Source organism: Plutella xylostella, chromosome 10 (genome assembly GCF_932276165.1).
Source record: "Plutella xylostella chromosome 10, ilPluXylo3.1, whole genome shotgun sequence".
Taxonomy (NCBI): Eukaryota; Metazoa; Arthropoda; class Insecta; order Lepidoptera; family Plutellidae; genus Plutella; species Plutella xylostella.
The window spans coordinates 3422400-3441050 of NC_063990.1; the positions used below are offsets into that span (position 1 = coordinate 3422400).

Below are 18651 nucleotides of genomic sequence, written 5' to 3' on the forward strand. Positions count from 1 at the left end.
TTACTATGAGAGGGGGGTCAGGTTTCTCTGCACCTGACCGTACTCTTCGTTTTTGCAACACATTGCGCCCATTACCTAAGAACCGGATAGAGCAGACACTCACATGACAGTGTAGCACAATAACCCACATCTAGCGAACATCATAGAGCTGGCGACAATTACTACCAAGGAGGTCATTCTATATTACGAAATACTAATTTTCTAGCGTTGCAGCACGAGCCACGACTCTATCTCGTTGTTTTAAACCTGCCGATTGCAGCTCTCGTTCGTTCGTTTGTCGTCAGTATAGAGCGACCCCCCTGAGCGCGTTCATTAGGCGAAGTTTAAACCGACGGTAGGTGGTATCGATCCGCACTCGCTCGAGCGACAGAAAACTTTCGAGACAGCTTTTATATGCAGCGAGTAAAGAGCGCAGTGTATAGCGGGAAGGGTGTTCGCGCGATGCAGGTGCAGGGTGCAGGGTTTGGCGTTCAATATAGTATGAAGGTAATAGTAAGGTATTAAATATGTGAGCAGGAGTCAGGCACACATCAAAGAAGAAAGTATGAAAATGATTTAACTGAAAAACCCTCTTTACAAACTTTACATGTAAAATTTAATTATATGTTGGGTAAAACAGCATTAATTTTGAACTTCTTATCGGAAATACGACAATACATTCGGAAACATCACAAGTATCTAATCGACCTCAGGCAGAAATCGTCCACTCTTGAACATACGAGTATGTACCGATTCAATGTTTATACACTAACAAATCAAAACGAATGAAAAAGTTCCAGTCACATATGGAACGTCAATGGCAAGTGGAACATTTCATTACACGTGAAGTGAGTTTAATTTATTGAAATAAACGCACATTCTCCTCTCATACAGCCTGCACAGTTCGAAGCCTCAGCCCTCCTCCGCCCGGCTCCACACTGCGCCGCGTATTGTTTGTTGCAATATATTGATGACTGATTATTTCATAACATCGCCCGTAATTGAAGACATTCTCGTGTGTGGCCATTGATTCTATAGTTTCCGAAGGAAGTATTTAGTGTGTAGAACATGTAGTTATTGCGTACTAAATGATGTACTAAAATTTAGAGCGCATTTGATCTTATTCAGACGTATCGATGGATTTAATAATAATATGTGGGGACATCTCACACACGGCCATCCAACCCCAAATTAGGCAAGGCCTGTAATATGGGTATCGGACAGCTGAGATATCTACACAAATACATAGATAGATACCATATTAAATATAAATATCAACACCCAAGACCCGAGTACAAATATCTGTCTTTAAACAAATATCTGCCCCAGCCCGGAATCGAACCCGGGACCTTCGACATAGCAGTCAAGCCCACTAACCACTACGCCATTCGACCGGAATTGTTTTAGTTTCGACCCTATTTAATTTTTTATCCGAAACGGTATCCAAATAACACATGTAATTTGGAATTAAAAACAAAGGCTTTAATAATCGGTATCACACTCGCGACCAATGAGAAAAGTTCCAGTGGCAAAAGCACCAAACTACTCCTAAACGGAAAAGGCTAGCTAAATGACGTCATGCAATATTGAAGTACATTTAACAGCGCATACGAATATTACCGACTAAAAACTAAAATATTATTTTCCAATAAAAAATTGTAGTCAGCATTTTGTGTGTGGAACTTTTTAATAGCTCGCGAGTGTATATTTACCTTCGAAATCCATTTAATAAGCATATTTGTGCCCATATTTTGCGTAATTATCACAGGATGTGCGTATTTGCGCGTGCAGGCGACGTGTGACGGGAGGGGAACATCCACGTCTCCCGAAATGGCGCGAGTACAAGAATAATTGTAACACTGGGCTCATCCTGTACCGTCTTACGATCTCATCTAGCCTTTAATCATGAGGAAGGTTTATCTATAAAAGCATCACCGTTTTTCTGTAATGTATTTGGCATCAACATTGCACCCGTGCAAAGCCGGAGCGGGTCGCTAGTTTACGATAAAAATAGTGAATGCATTGCAATTTTGCTTAGTAAGGTATGAAATGTAGCTGGCCGTAGGTAAGTATATTTATAATTTGTAGAAAATACACAGATAAGAACACATTTAACCAACGATGAGATGGAGCAGATGCTATATTTTTGGACCACAACTTGTTCAACTCTTCAGAGCAGTTCAGCAGTTCATCATTAAAGGCAGAAAAGCCGAGCTGCCACTACAACAGCCGCTACTTCGGAAGCGCCCGCCACATGGTAATCGCGTGTGGGGCCGCCTAATCAGCCATGAAAATTAGGTTCCGCTCCATGTCTTCCGTTCCACCAGCTAATGCCGAATTTAATTACAATTCTGACGAGACGCACCATCATGTCGGTAATGTGCCCCCTCATTGACATTAATCGCGGCTTTTCATCTTATGATAATTGTGGGCTTGTCGTGTTGACTCCACATATGTGTTTATGAATCAGTGGGTATCGATGGCATGTTATGATAGGTAGTTATTGTCGGTGGGTTTACTACAGATTGTGATTTATAGAAAATTTTACAACTAAAGTATGAGTTTTCTGTGCGAGTGCTACGCTAGTTACGAATTTGCTACGAGCTACGAGAGTGCTACAAAATTTCGTAGTCATATTTATATATTAAATTTTTCACAGATTATTTTTTAAAATGAGATGATATCATAACTACCATATCAAATACTCGTACAAGATAGGTAGCATATACCATTGTACACTCAAGAAAGCATCTCCACCTGACTCGCTGGCGTAGGGCGTCAAGTCCACCCGAGGCTTCCCGATCAGTTGCCCGACTGATCATCCATCATCCAATTAGTCGCGCGATCAATCATGCGGCCCGGCCCAGCACTGCTCCGGTTGTTTTTACCACACTCTTCTGGTATTTGCACAAACACCGCGGGGGCTTGTTAATCACTCACATGAAGGATAGGTGGCAAGAGATCCTAAAGGAATTATTGGCTTGCGCAAATATTTATATTTACTCGTACTTCTGCGCTTTTATTAGATCGGTATTGACGGAGTACCAGCAGGAAAATACACATTCAAATCCAATAAAAATCAGATAAACATTACGCGAAATGCCGATTCCCCTGAACGATCGGTCCATAAACTGTGTATCGTATAAATAAACAATGGGCGTGAAGCGGCGCGGATCGGCCGTGGCACTCTTTCAATCTCGCTAATATAAAACCTACAAAACGGCACGCTATAAAAAGATGAACAATAATTCTTTTTTATTACGCGCCAAAGTGGGAATCTCACTGTCGGCGCTCAGATAAATAATATAAGGAAGGAAAAGAAAAGGGAAATATTAAGATTCACACGGATTGGCGTCATTCTGCGGCCGCGGTGGGGGCTACATCTTCATCTTGAATCTTTATTCGATTTGCATATCCTGAAAGTCATGAAATAAATCAGTGCAGACGGACGGCGGGGGACGCTGATTCATTATTTTCTTTGTTTCCGCCGCGAGTAGCAATTAATGCAAAAATGCTTCTTAAAGAAACAGACTTTTCCTTTTGAATTCTCAATTGATATGCGGGACGTAATATCAATTCGTCGGATTGGGGTTTGCAGACAAGACAATTAATTTGCATAAATGAAGAAAAAACTCAGTGCTATTCCCAAATGTATCTTACTTGAAGTCGCACTCACTGACATCCCTAACGCGAAGTCGAAATCAGTGTTTCCATTTGCAAATCCTTTCGGTCGCGTCGCGAAAGGGTACTTATACGGATAATGCGGGGGCTGGCATCAAATTGCACAGTATTGTGCGGCAAATGCGAGAAAAACGTGAAAAGTGTTAGGGCAACATTTACATAAGTTGAGACAGAGGGGCTCACTGTAAAATAGAGTAAAAATATTCAGGATCAAGTGAGGTGATGAGCGGCCGGGGCACGCACGGGGACATATTTACATACAAGCACGGTTTATTTATAAAGATTTGAAAGCTGCCGCTGTATCTTATGAATTACTACTAGGTACTTTTGGGAAAGGTACCTATGCGTTTATGTTGCAAGGAGATGGGAGATACGGACGTATTTAGGTATAGGGTAGATAAGGAAGTAGAGGTATAAGGAAGAGAATGCTTCTACGCTGACACAACAACAGGCAGTAATGGGCAGCGCGGGTTTGTTTACAAACTGACTGCGATCTTTATCGATGCGGCGGGAAAGTTTTTATGAATTAACCGTCAAACAAGTAAAGAAGAACAACGAAAAAACAAACTCCAAACAAAAATCGATGACAATCTGGGCCAAAAACTTGGTAGAACTTTGCCGACAAAAAGATTTATATACTTATATATAAAAAAAAAGTGAGCGGCAAAGAAGTTTTCGAAAAAACTTTAAATTGCGACCTTGAACCGGCCAACTTTGTTTTAGATTACTATTAGTGAAGTTGAAGACGGGAAGTTTTTAATGGAAGGGGGTTGATATGACATTGTCTGAGCGGCGGTGTCATTAACTCGCGAGATAAATATAACGGACAACTTTTACCGACTTTCGGTTTCGGAGCATCTACTGGGGCTGGTAGTGGAGCGTGGCGGGGGCGGGGAGGGGCGGGGGGAGGTTGGTACACATTTGATATTCGCGGGCCGGCGGGTGCGATGAACCGCGGATCGATGCGGATGGCCAGGGGCGGCCTCTGCGCCGCGGCCGACGGCATCAAACTTTTGGGTCCGCTTTAATGAAACAATTTGGGAAGGGAAGGGGATTTCGCCAAATTTAGGTCATTGTGTTCAGCACTCGATACAGCGATCAACTTGCCGATGTAAACACGGGCTAATAATGCCTGCACGGTAAGACAAATGCTTTAAATACCTTGGCGATATAAACATTACAAAGATTCGGCAGCAAGATATAACATTTTTGTATCATCATCTACAAGCATCCAATTTGAAATGCCTTGTAAAAACAACATTTCCATCTTAAAAGCATTTAAGCGAAGCAGAGCTTCGTCAATTGCGACGTCGTTCCCTTTATTAACTGTTAACTAGGGCCGAGTATTTATGTAAATTGTTATTTCTTTTTTTAAGAAAGCAGCTTTCGACACGTCGCAAGGACATCGTTATTTCTAAAGGGAATTCCCGTTTAGCCCCGATCTTGGGACACAATGGGATTTTGAAGGTAAATAAGTCTTTAAAAAAGGAATAAGTAAATTAGAAGCGACAAGATAGCAATCTCCCCTATTTTTTTTCCGAAGCCGTGGGGTGAGAAAAAAGGCGATCGCCTTAGCAATGGGTACGGAAGTGAGGAGACCGATTGTTTTAGTTTTAGTTACTAAAAATGTTTAATGGTGGACTTTTTCATCTGAAATACGGGAAAAACTCTATTATTTCCTAGTTCAGATCAGTATTTAGTTGTCATATTATTGTTTTGTCTCTATATAGCAATTCCTTTGTGAATATAAGAATGAAAATATATTTACAACCAACTAAGTATTCTTATTTTTCTAAAGTATACCCCGTTTTGAGTTCGAGTTGTTAAACTATTTCACGGAGGAAAAAAATAAGTTGCGTTTATACCTGTAAATAAATTGAAGGTCCATTTTCCTAACAACCTCTCTCAACCAGTCGACGATAAAAACTCCGTCTCTATACAAAGTAACGCGTTAAATTCTTTTTAAGGGTGAGTGCGGCGTCACCTCTAGGCCGGTATCACAACAGCTGCTCGACGATACTTACTTATTAAGCTATCGGCCATCTTAGGCCGAGGCCCGACGGCCTACTTCCCTCTGGCCATCTCAAGTACCCTCGGAAACGGGTAGTTTACAATATACTGAAAAATAAGTAAGTACTTACCTAAGTGCTTTCGATTGGTTAAATGCACATTATAGTGAACCTAATGTTAATGTTGATTAATAATCTGAAGATACACTTTAGGTATTCTTATATGCACCTAAACAATGCCATAGTGTTCTTAGAACTACCTATCACAAAATCAATTACGCAATATGTACAAATAATTGTTATAGATATGAGCATACATGCATGATTCCTACCTAAGTATTAAGAGTTAACACAACTTTTGTCAATATAATTACTTTGATTTCACCAGTAGGTAGGTACGCAATGGTGCTACAACATCATAATTACTGAGCAGATTCTCAGAATTGCTATGTTTTAAAAGCCTGTAAGGGTAATAATGGAGCCAAGTGTACAAGACTAAACACGGCCGTCTTCCATTATACCTGCTCATGTTTTTAAAATATAATTTGGAGATGGATTATGGGGTAAGCTGAGGACTATAAATTCTGTGCGACGTAATTACTTTTTGTTCTCATGTAGATGAAATATTTATTTAAGTGACTTTCTGGCAGATTTATTGCCGGAAAGTTGCTATTTTTGTTATGGTTTAAAAAATACTTAAAAACTTTGTGTTACTTGCAAACCTTGTCACTGGTGATGTACCAGCAAATCAAGCATAACAAATTTAGCACTGTTCAAAATGCATACATGATTTAAAATAATGGAAATTTCGCAAGAGGCCATTATGATTAAACGCCCACCCCTCTTACCTCTTCTTTCCCCCGGGACGCCCTGGATTAGCTTCATTTGCCCAAGGCCCGTCTGACTATGACAGCTGTCAAAATATTCTCATTCAGACCGAATTAATATCGAAAACTTTTAACTGAGACCGGATGTTAAATGTTATATCTACTGCCGATGTTCAACTTAATTAAGTAACTGTGCGTTTTTAAATCTTTATAATTATTTTATACAATTGTGCGTTTTTAAATCTTTATAATTATTAAATACACAAATTTCTGAATAAAAAACAAAAAAGTACTGAAGGGAAGGCAATATTTATTGCTATCAGAGATAATTTGCAAATGTGGTCCCGGTGGCGCGACAAGCAGTTGACTAAAGTCTGAAAATGATCTTACAAAGTATACATTACTCCCAGCAGCCTCCCCGAGGCACGCAGCCTATATCGCTGCCTTCTTTACTGCTATGCAAATGTTATGGACAACAAAAAAGTTAATGTCAATGATAAGTGGGATCCCGGGGGGCCGATCACTGCCACGCTTAGATTTTTTCCCTCCAAACACCATTCTTAGGCGCCAAAATAACGCTTTCTTATTTGCTTAGTTAACACTGTTACCCTCTTTAATTTTCTTCGCTCGTTGTTTCGAGTGTAGTAAACATTAAGTGCCATAATACGAAAAAACTGGAATTGGAATAATAAAAAAGCTACCGAAATCATCTTTGTTTACATACTTGGACTCGAGCCGTCACACAATTTAAATTGGATGCGCGCGGTGGCGCCCCGTCCCTCTATGTTTTATTTCAATTATGCTTCCGCGTACTTAAAATTGTCACCCTGTCACAATAAAATCACAATACCGAACGGTTTATTTCCATGAAACCATTAAAATTCCCAATACCCTCACCAGATCGTTAAGTGAACATTCCACTCAAAAGATGGCATTACACCGACGAACAATCAATCAATCGACATTGTCAATCTCATTTGCAACAAATTGTAGCATCACTTTGCATCTACAGCGGTGCTCAGGGGCGCCAAATGACAGTAAAAAGTGGTGCTTAACTCGAGCACCGAATTAAGAACTCAGAATAAGGTAGGGGACGATGTGATCCTATTAAAAGATGCAGGTGGAATGAGGAAGTGGCTAGCGGGAGAGTCGACGACCTCTGGGAAACTTTGTATGGAAATTGAAAGTGTGCTCACGGTTAGGAGGTATTTTTCTAAATCTAGACTGGTTCCTTTCCATATTAGGAGTCTGTACGTATTGGTATATCAAGGAAAATTTTAAGCTATACCTGAAGATACAGAACCTCTTTATGAATTAAGTAAGTATACCTTCATAATCAGGTCCTGGAATCCCTAATCAGGGAGATAGGCCTCGAAGTGTAGATTTCCACTCTGATTATATTCTTTGATTCTTTGACTCTGACCGCTTCTGTGCCACGCCTTTGACTTCGTGGAAAGTATAATTACCTTAATTTTTTAAAATTATAAATCGCATGGAGTGTATGTAAAATATTAAAGGTAAGAAAGCCTTAAATTTTAATAATTCTGAATTACCTACTTAGCTACCGGCACCATAAAAAGTGTAACGAAACGAAAGTTTTGAACAAGCAGTACACTCGGCGACATGTTTTCCTTGAGCGGTGCGCTGGTACTGCCGCTGGGTGTACATTTTTAATTTTTATGCCCACTCAGCCGTAGATGACTCTGTGAATTTTTAGTGCCCCCGCTCTTCCTATCTCATTATAGGGATACACTTGATTGGATAATTTATTATCATCACATCTGCAATAAATAGAAGGGCAACGTTTTGCTATAATAGGTGGATATTTAATACATACCTAATATATTATTATTAGGTATAATATATTTACCATATTATTATATAATACATATACCTAATATATTTCTTTATCAAAAAAATAAATGCTGCGAGATTTCAATAAACATTTTACTTTCTCTTTCTACTTTGCCCTAAAATTATGTCAATAGCGTTATATTTTTTTCAATACTTTGATTCAACCGTACAGCTACATTAATGCTACAGGCATACGCTGCAGCAAGTTAGAATAGAATAGAATAGAATAGAAATCATTTATTTGACACACAGCAAAAAAAAAAATGAAAAAACAAAAATACAGTAAATTTCAAAAACAGCTAAGTACTTATATATAAAGAACTTAAGTAATAATTAAATCAAACAAAAAAAAAAATATATATATATATGTACCAGTACAAAACATTGGACAATATGCTGCGTGTCAAAAAGGCACATCCACTCAGCTATTGCTGCGCCTTAGAGGAACTCGAAGGACACAGCACTGGTGTTTCAGTGGATGCCCAGCGTGACGCACGAAACAAATACAAATAATATTGACAAAAAAACAGTTATTGCGCGAGCGACGCCGCAGCGTGATCACGTGTACTCCTGAAAACGGGATTTCGCACCGCCAGGGCAGAGAGGCCCGCCCAGCTGCGCTCGTCGCACGCGCACAGGTGCCAAATAGATATAACAAAATAGAAACAGAATAATTAAAAAAAACAAAACAAGACTTGACAATAACCTGTGATGCATTATTAATGGTGAGTGTGTGACAGATAATATCTTATAGGACTAAACCACTTTGCTATATACCTACCTACTTAGTTTAAACAAATACATACATATTGTGTACCTAGTGTGAAATTAAAATGTGAGTTAGTGAGTATAGTATAGTATGCCTATGTGTGAGTGTAATATGCTAAAAAGTGTGTGTGTGTGTACCTAAGAATGAAATGACATATAAATATATTTTTAATTTACAGACTACCTATGGAGACAGTATTTATTATACAAATACATAAATAAAACCAATAGTTTGTATATATTATTGCACATGCCATCGCCGTGTTCAAGCAGATCCAGGAACAATGGAAATCCTACCTTACGCACTGAGGATAAGGTCGTGGTAAGTGCAATTTTATAAAATAGATTTTTGCATTGCTAATAAATACGACTTAAAACGATACTTAAAAGAATTAATTGTTTTCAGACCTCGGATAGGCGGTGGGAGATTGTTGTATATGTCGCTCGAGAGATATTTAAAACTATGGCGAAACATGGCAGATTTATGTTTGGGAGTCAGCATGAGATAAGTTGCAGCTCTGGTATTAATAGTGTGGTGATTACGGGCCCAGGCCAGCTTATCATACAGATAATCTGGCGACTGGTGCTTCACCACACCGAAGAGGAGAGTGGCCAGATGCAGTTTCCACCTCGCAGCAATCTTCAACAGGTTTGAACGGTTAAGGAACGGTGTAACATGAGCGCGCGGAGGTATATTAAAGCAGAACCTCGCGCAGGCGTTCTGTACTCTTTGTAACAATCTTTCCGTTTTGCGTAATAAACAAGGGCCGTATACGGTGTCAGCATAATTTAGTTTGGAAAGTACAAGCGATTCGCACAATTGGATACGGAGGTCAACATTTAAGTAAGGTCGCATTTTGTACAAGATTTTTAGTCTATAAAAACAGTTTCTGATCATTTCCATGACATGTTTTTCAAAACGCAGACTGCTATCAAAAATAAGACCGAGGTTGCGCGCCTCCGTAACTCGTTCTATAACCGCTCCATCTAATATTATATTAGGATTATGTACAATAGTGTCTTTAACCTGTTTTTTGTACCAATCACCATGTACTTGGATTTGTTTGGATTTAGATGTAATGAGTTTTTATTTGACCACTTTGCAATCCGTTCAAGATCTTCATTGATAAGTTTACATGTGTAATCAGTATTAGATGGGGGCCCCGCCAAATATATTTGAAGGTCATCGGCGTAAACATGGAAATTACAGTTTTGCACCTCACTAGTGATGTCTGCGGCGTACAGAATGAACAGGAGTGGACCCAGAATAGATCCTTGCGGTACACCCCTGGTCACTGGATAGCTCGCTGAGAGACTAGTACTGCCATCATTTTTTCTCAGTTTCACAATCTGCGATCTTTGGTCTAGGTAACTGTAAAACCATTTCACCGCGTTAGCGTCAAACCCGTAGTACGATAATTTTGCCAACAGCAGCGAGACATTAATCGTATCAAATGCGCGGGAAAAATCTAGCAGCGTCAAGATGGTGGCTTTACCCTTATCTTGGGAAGCCAGTAAGTTATCCACCACGTCGAGGAGGGCTGTAGATGTGCTTCTACCCTTACGGAACCCGGATTGAACAGAAGGTAGAATTTTATTCAGTTCGAGATAATTCGACATTTGCCGGTGTACAACTTTCTCCAGGATCTTTGATAAAGTGGATAGCAGGCTAATTGGCCTTAGGTCTTTGTAGTCAGTGGGGTCAGGTTTTTTAGGAATAGGATTGACTAGAGCGATTTTCCATAGTTTAGGGAAAGTTGATGTTTGTAAGGAGTAATTTAATATATATGTTATAATTTGTAATGTACGTGGAAATGTAAGGACCAACATATCCAGAGATATTTTATCATATCCTAGTGCATTTGATTTTAATTTTTGTACAATTTTGCAAACTGTTTCTTCATCTACTAGGTCTAGTTTAAATGTGTGTGGGCCGTGCTTATTTGTTTCGTAGTAAATTATATTAGATAAGTTTAAGTTATTATTTCCGGGAAGGTCAAGAAAATGTTTATTGATGTCATCTGGATTACTGAAATATTCTGGGAGATCGCTGTTATTGTGACTGCGTAGTAATGTTTGTTTCAAGTTTTTCCATAAAGCAGATGAGTTTTTTATATTATTATTTATGTTGGACTGATAGTAAGCTCGTTTTTCATTGTGAATAGCGGCTATAACTAAACATTTCAAGTCCTTATAGTACTTTTTGTTTGAATCGGTGCTTGAGGTACGAAACTTATGGTAAGCAGCGTCTCTCAAGCTCATCATGTACTTCACGTTGTCGGTTATCCAAGGGTAGCTAAATTTCTTCACCCGTACGGTTCGCTCGGGAGCATGGAGGTCAAATAACTTAATGATGCAGTCATTAAACTCATTTACCATTTCATCAACATCTTGTAGATTTTTTATATTTTCCCAGTGAATGGAGTTTAGGTCGCTATTAAATTGATCCATGATAATATTTTTTAATGGCCGATATGTAATCCACTGAGGAGTTGGTTTCGGTTTTTTTATGTTGAGCTCTGCGGTTATGAATGCATGTTTACCTAGCGCTGGAATATGTTCTACATTCAAACTTCTAAGTGCGGTGTCAGCGCACACGACGTCTATCAATGTCTCACTACTGTCGGTGAAATGTGTTGGCTCCGTTACCAATTGAGTAAGACCCATACTATTTACGAAGTCATGGAGTTGCCGCGCCTTGCTTTCATTTAGGTAACCATGTAAAATATTAATATTAAAATCCCCAAGTAAAATGGTCTGGTCGTACCCTACAAATGACGTTAGAGAATCCGTCAGCGCATCAAAAAAAGCGTTGCAGTCTTGCCACTGGGGTCGATATGCAATACCGATCAGTAGTTTAATTGTATTCACGGTACAAGTCAGCCACATTTGTTCTATACCTGTCGCGGCGGGATGAGTACGGAACCGAGCCTTGATACCGGTTTTCACATAAAAACCTACACCTCCACCGCGCTCGCGCTGGCCACGGGGTCGCGGCGTGTGCCGCAGCCTGTAGCCCGGGATGACAGGGGCTCGATCGTCCTCAGACGGCCTCAGCCAGGTTTCACAGATAGCACAGATATCCACGTCATGGCGGAGTACAGTGGCTATAAGCTCGTCATGTCCGGTACCTAACGAACCCGCGTTAAAGAGACCAATAGATAAAGATTTCGTTTTATTTAACATTTTTTATAAAAAAATAAAACAATACCATTGGAAAATGTAGGCATGATAGGCATCAATATGTATTTTGCACAGGTACTGTACAGACAGATACAATGATAATTATAATAAATAACTGGATATGGTTTCTGAAGTTTACATGAGGTGTAATAATTAGTTGTACATAGTACGTATAGGTATATAATTGTATATGCTATAAGGATAGGTGTGAGTTTGTGTTTTGTGTAAATAGTAGTAAATAGTAGTAAGTTTAGGTATGTATGTGTATATTTCATGGCGCTGTAGGAATGTGACTTGTACAATGAGCATATTATTATGAAACAATGATAAGTTAAGAACCAATCTATGAGTGACAAAACAATTAATACTGAGGTGGTTTTCGACTTGTGAAACAATGGCTTGAAGTTCAAACAAATTAGTAAGCAGTTTAAAATTAAGTTATTATCAATCTTAATGGTGGCGAAAACAAATACACTTAAAACAAGAAAGAACGAGTGATCGATAGCGCTTTTATGAGTTTGATGGAACACCAAACACACGAGCAATGTCATCCACGGTGCGTATCCATTGACGGGGCGAGTCCTGGCACTTTCGCGCGTATATACGGCCTTTTTTGGTCCAGGTGAATCTCCAGGACTGGCTTCGCCCTGCCTCCCGTACTTGCCGAAATAAGTACCGATTGTTTTTTGTCAACCGTTCGTTGATGTAGATGGGGCGCGGCGCAGAGGACTGGCCGAGGTCGGCCGAAGTGGCTCCGCGACGGATGCGCGCCGCGGTCATCAGGTCGTCCTTGAGCGCGCGGCGCGTAAGTCGCACCACTAGTGGCCTCGGCCGGCCCGCCTCCGCGCCCGCGCCCTCCCCGCCCTCGCCCGGCGCCCGGCTCCAACGGTTCCTAGCACCGACCCGCTCGGCACTCACCACATCGGACTCACGAAGACTAACTCCAAGTTTATTGGCCACTGACAAAATGAGGTGCATTGGGTTTTCCCCGCTCTCTTCTGGAAGGTTGGAGACCTCGACGTCATTCTCGAGCATCTCCTGGTCCTTTTCATTCAACTCCAGCCGTAGTTCAGCTATGATGGACTCGAGTCGCGAGCCCGTTCCATCCGTGAGCCGCTGCTCCAACTGGTCAACTCGCGAGTCCAAAGCATTCAGACGCTGATCCGTTGCTAAGAAGGAGTTTTTAAGCTCCTGCACTTCACTACGGAACACCTTGATCTCCTCTCGGGCGGCGGTTAGCTCCTGACGAAAGAGTCTAATCTCGAGCCCGAGCTCCACCTTGAACTCCTCGGTGGTGTCGTTCGCGGTGGAGTTAAGCTGGTCGTCAGGCGCGACCACCTCGGGCAGCTCCTGGCAGCTCATCCGATCTGCTGCGGGTACTTCGGCGGTGAGAGTGGGCGCAGGGTGTTTGGATGCACACGACGGACACACCCAAGTAGCCGGATCTTGCTGACCCTCCTTCACGCAGTATGGGTGATACACCGTTGCGCATTTTGTGCATTTAGTACACTTAATTATATCGGCACGGGCCACGAATTTTTTACATCCCCCACATTTATTCATTATAACTAAGGAATGTGCTGGCGTGTGGTCAATAACTAAAGGTGGATGTAGTAGTTTACGTAGATCACTGTAGATGTCACTAGCGTAGGTTGCGATATAGGGGTCCCTAGGTGGCGCTGTAAATGATTTTTTGTTTAAGTATTGTGTTGGATAGTAGGGTAAACAAACGTAAAGGGTTGTGCAGAGTACCCACTTATGTAAACACCGTATCACCAAGGTACTTCGTAAAACACTTATAATCACACGTTAAAACAGCAATGTGCACCGAGATAACGATTGATACACGTATTCGTTGTAAGACGAAACTTTTTATAAACTTTTTATCACTGATTACTCGCTGTTTTATTTTTAATCTCGATATCATGTACACCCGTATAGCGACTCGAATCCGTTCGTGACGTCACTCCTCAGTTACTAACAGTAGACTGGTAAGGCCTCATTATTATTAATAATTTCAACATAGACTAACAACTACTAAAATATATAAAACAGCGCATACCGGAAATCGATTTCCACGAATGGAAGTAAGCAACTGACTAAACGCATTCCTCCCAAACATCCCGCACCGACTTGCCGGAGCAGCGGCCATAAATAAAGGCGCCCGTCGCACCTAATAAAAGATAACCTTTCCTGCATGTTTATCACGATCAGCGATGATTTAACTGGTTTCCTAACGGGAAATGCCGCGCGGGAACTACCCGTTCGCTGGTGAGCAGAATTGAGACGGCATTCCTCGCAGATATCGCGTATGGCATGATGCGAGGCGGAAAGAGGTGAGAGCGGGTACGGTAAGCAAAAAAACATAATTTAAATAACGAGAAATGTACTTGGCTTTAGTGTTATTCTTGACTTACAGTCATTCCTTTTGATCAGTTTGTACAAAGGCACAAAAACTGAATCGTAACGTTTTTTCTGCATAAAGGAAGGGATAGTAAGCCGACGGCCCTTTTTGCAACATCCGGTATATGAAGACGACCTCAGTTAGCTGAAGACACTCACAGTGTTACATGTTACATTACTATGAAATGAAACAATCGAATGCAGAATCAGAAGACTTAATAAGATGTCAGTATGAAGTACACACTTTACTATATTTCCAACAAAATTCCAATATCTGTATTGCGGACCGTACCGCCGCGATATGAAGTGTGAGATAGGGGCTCTATAAAGAGTGCAAACGAGCGGGTCGCGGTACACGCTGATGCATAGTGGAGGAATTGCTGACGCTACATCTCGCACTACGAACATGTTCCGGAATATTCGACGCGGCGTTTTCACTGAATTTTCCTGTAATAAACACCGGCTGTATTAGCTGTTTTATGACGAGGTGGAGCGAGTTTTTGAGTAGCGTTTTGTTCAGCCAAGCTTGTAGCTGGGTAAGTGAGTTCGACTCACTACGATGTATCGCGAAGAATTAAGGAAGTTTTAATATCTCCACTTAAAAGGTTGGAAAATATTTTATTACTTAAACCTTTGTAATTAAAACATACCTATGTGCTAGAAGCCCATGAATCAGCCAAAAAGCAAACCAACAATAGTGACTACTAGTGCCGAACCCTCTAAACCCAAACATAAAGGGCTCACCTTACCCCAAAAGAAGTGTATCAAAATGATAAAAATGTTGAGATCCAATAACCATTCATCCATCAAGTGTCAAGATATAATCTGGAGGTGGCGCGACTCGGGAAAGAGCGAATATAAAAATGGCCGAAGATTTACAGGTCGAAAAGATACCGTCTGCAGATTTAGACCGCGCCAGATGAAATACAGTCGAGGTTTGTGGGAGATTTGTGCAGCCGCTTGTACCTACTAGATAATGTTATGAGTTCGGAAATTCTGTTTAAATTTTATATAAGTTAAAAATATGTATTATGCCATTGCTTTAATTGGGTTGGGTCATCGGTTATGATAAATTTGACGTTGGATGTATTAAGAATAACGTAGTATAGCAAAATATTTGAATCAAACCTGCAAGAAAATAATGAAAAAAAAAATTACTTTCAAGTGCAGTTTAAGTATCATCGCTTTTATTTACCTGCACCTTAAAAAATACAGACCGTACATCGTTTTTTTCCCTCGCTCGTGGGGACGGTTGCAAGAAATCTGTTTGTATCTGGCATTCCGGGCCAGCGAGCGATTTAAATCTCTTAAGCCGAAGCGAGCCGCGGGCAACTCCTCCGAACTCACAAATCTCTCATAATCTCGAGCCTCGGGAGGGGCGTTCCTCATAGTGAACCAGCTCGGACAAGGCCGAGAAACTACCCTCAAAGAAATGCCGCGGAAATAAATTCAAGGCGCCTTTTTGCTGAAATAAAAAGCGATTCAATTTATTGTTTTTTCTCTCTGCACGTAGGTATGTAGCGCTGGGTAGGCGAAAACAATACGGATGATTGTACAGGTACAGCGGGACGGTATAAACAAATACAAGGTAGGGGGTCCCCATAATTTTCGGTTTGCATTTTTCCATCGCGACCGCGAACTCGATTTCGAGTCCCCTGGGCGAGCGGCCGGGCGGCCTCCGAAAATATTAATGAAAATTTTTACATAAATTTATTCGACAGAGGGGCCTCTGCGGCGCGGCCGGCCACGCTCGGGCCCGCTCGTGTTTTTTATTTATTAATGTTATGGTATTTTCGGTCTAATTACCTGGCTGAGGTTTAATTCATTGGCTTTCTGCTATGAACGATCCGCAAGCGTGTGGAAATTGGGTTAAAATGTGCGAAATTATTTTAATATTATTTTTTGTTATTTTATCTCTGTAAATCTCTTCATCTTTATTTTTTCATTGTACCTCCCTACATATGTATATTGTATAAAATAAAGGGTTTAAATAAGTATTTTTTCACATATATACGTAGTTCTGAAAGGAAAACACCACAAAACAAACGCAAAACGTCCGGCAGCTGACCGATGAAACAGGATGAAACTCAATAATTCCGCGTATCCTCATTCTCTTCACGGTGCAGGAGCAATAAAAACCAAAGCATTCTTCGCTCAACCCTTCACTCCGGCTTCAAAAGAACAAACGCAATATATAGGGGCTTCATTGCCTCCACCTTGCCGATCCTGGCGGATGCTCCAAATTACTGGGCAATATTTTTAACGCGAGGAATGCGGGGCTTTAGGTTACGCCAGCATTATTAGCCCCGACGGTCAGTTCGGAAGATGTTCATCAATTTATTTGTTTAGGTAGCTATGCGAGAGGGTAGCCTCTTTTGATTTGTTGATGTGCTGTTCATAATAGATTCGAATTCCCAAGAATACAAAAATCATGAATATTTAGCGGTCTATTGGGTCACCAAATAGTTTCACATGCACCCTCATTCAGACGGACTTTTTTCAAACAAGATGAATAAACAAGAGAGGGGAGGCTCCTAATTCGACTGCTCTAAGATTTGAATTTTTTCTCCAAATGAATTTCCCATCTTGAGGGGACAGTGGCTTCTTGCCGTGTTTACCGAGGAGTCCCACTTTGTTGTTTAATGAAATTATCGGTTTACCGACCAAATGAACAAAGCCAGATTTCACCGGAGCCGCGGTTTTTACCCAAAAAGGGGGACGGGGGGAGCATGTTTTTGTTTTCTCGGCGGTCCAAATGGACTGCTTTGTGGCATTCCTTGGGTTGTGCTTAATCAATTATGATCGATTCGTTAGATCGGGAGGGAGTGGATTAATTAGATTGCTAGAGTGCTAGTAAAAATCTTTGATGATTATTGCAAGAGAAATGTTTAATACCAAGGCGTGTGTGTAATTATCCTTGTTGTTTCAACAGGTGAAGTGGCTCACTTACGTAAGGTGCAGCAAAGAATATGTGGTGCAACCCTCGACACCGCGCGGTAATGGCGACCCTGCTAATTATATGAAGTGCTCAGAGTAAATGATAGGTGGTTTTCCTCCGGTGTCGGCGCGATCTGTCACTTTCACTTCCGACCCGACCTCGGCTTTCTTTTTGTTGCTTTTTCCAGTGAAAAGAATTCTTTCTATTCTTTAGGTTTTTTCTCATCCGGCGCCTGCAATTGTCACCCCCGTAGTGTTTGTTGCGAGCGTTGATTAAATACTCCTGTCAGATTTAGTTAATTTCTTCTTTGAGAAAAATTCTGGTTTGATGTCCGCTATTGTGTTCAGGTGGCAAAAGAAAATGTTTTATTAAAGGAAAGGAAAGAGAAAAAAGACTTTATAAGCCAGTTCCTCCCTCCTCCTCCCCTTGATCTAATCATTAGTATTCTTGCATACTATTTGACGAGCTTGTCAAATATTTTGATTCGAGATTCTTTTTTTATCCATCTCGTCACCGCTTTGGAGGGAAATTTACATTTAAATAGAACATCTGCGAGGTCGACCCTCTCAAGGCTTTCCATAACGTTTTTCTATAACGCTAATTTGTAAATCGCTTCGTAATATCGAAAAATTAAAATGCTGATGTCATATTTTTACCCTCCATTTTATATGTTAATCTTCGTATCTTGAAAGCTGAATGAGAGTAGCTTGATTAAAATATCAATAGGTGATTTGGATAAGAATAAGTCAATATTCTATCTTGTCTATCCAAATGTGTATTATACCACTTATATTCTTAAACAACGATAAGCTTAAAAATCCAGGCTAAGATAGAAATTTGCGGCAATAAACCCGCCTCAACATTTCAGTATTCCAGCTCCGTAATAAGCTTACAATTTAAAATAACAAATTCAACGTAACAAAATTATACGAAAGAACATCTACGATTAGTCTTAATCTCGAGGCGGCCTATTCATCGTAGCCGCGCCATCGCGCCGTCATTTGTCGAG

General features: G+C 40.7%; 2 protein-coding genes across 2 annotated transcripts in view; both read right to left on the reverse strand.

Moving 5' to 3' along the window:
* LOC105389629 (myelin transcription factor 1) overlaps positions 1-6554 on the reverse strand; it is a 73215-nt gene extending 66661 nt beyond the window's left edge. Inside the window, exon 1 of the mRNA XM_048623744.1 lies at positions 6518-6554. Coding sequence (XP_048479701.1) covers positions 6518-6554 — 37 coding nt within the window. The remainder of the gene's footprint in view (positions 1-6517) is intronic.
* A 6257-nt stretch (positions 6555-12811) lies between these two features.
* LOC125489106 lies at positions 12812-13663 on the reverse strand. The gene has a single exon (XM_048623745.1). It carries the CDS (start codon positions 13661-13663, stop codon positions 12812-12814), a length of 852 nt encoding a protein of 283 aa, XP_048479702.1.
* Between the last annotated feature and the right edge of the window lie 4988 nt (positions 13664-18651).

Bases quoted from the DNA above. Each gene is read 5' to 3' on its own strand.
- LOC125489106 (XM_048623745.1), bottom strand. From the start codon at position 13,663: ATGAGCTGCCAGGAGCTGCCCGAGGTGGTCGCGCCTGACGACCAGCTT.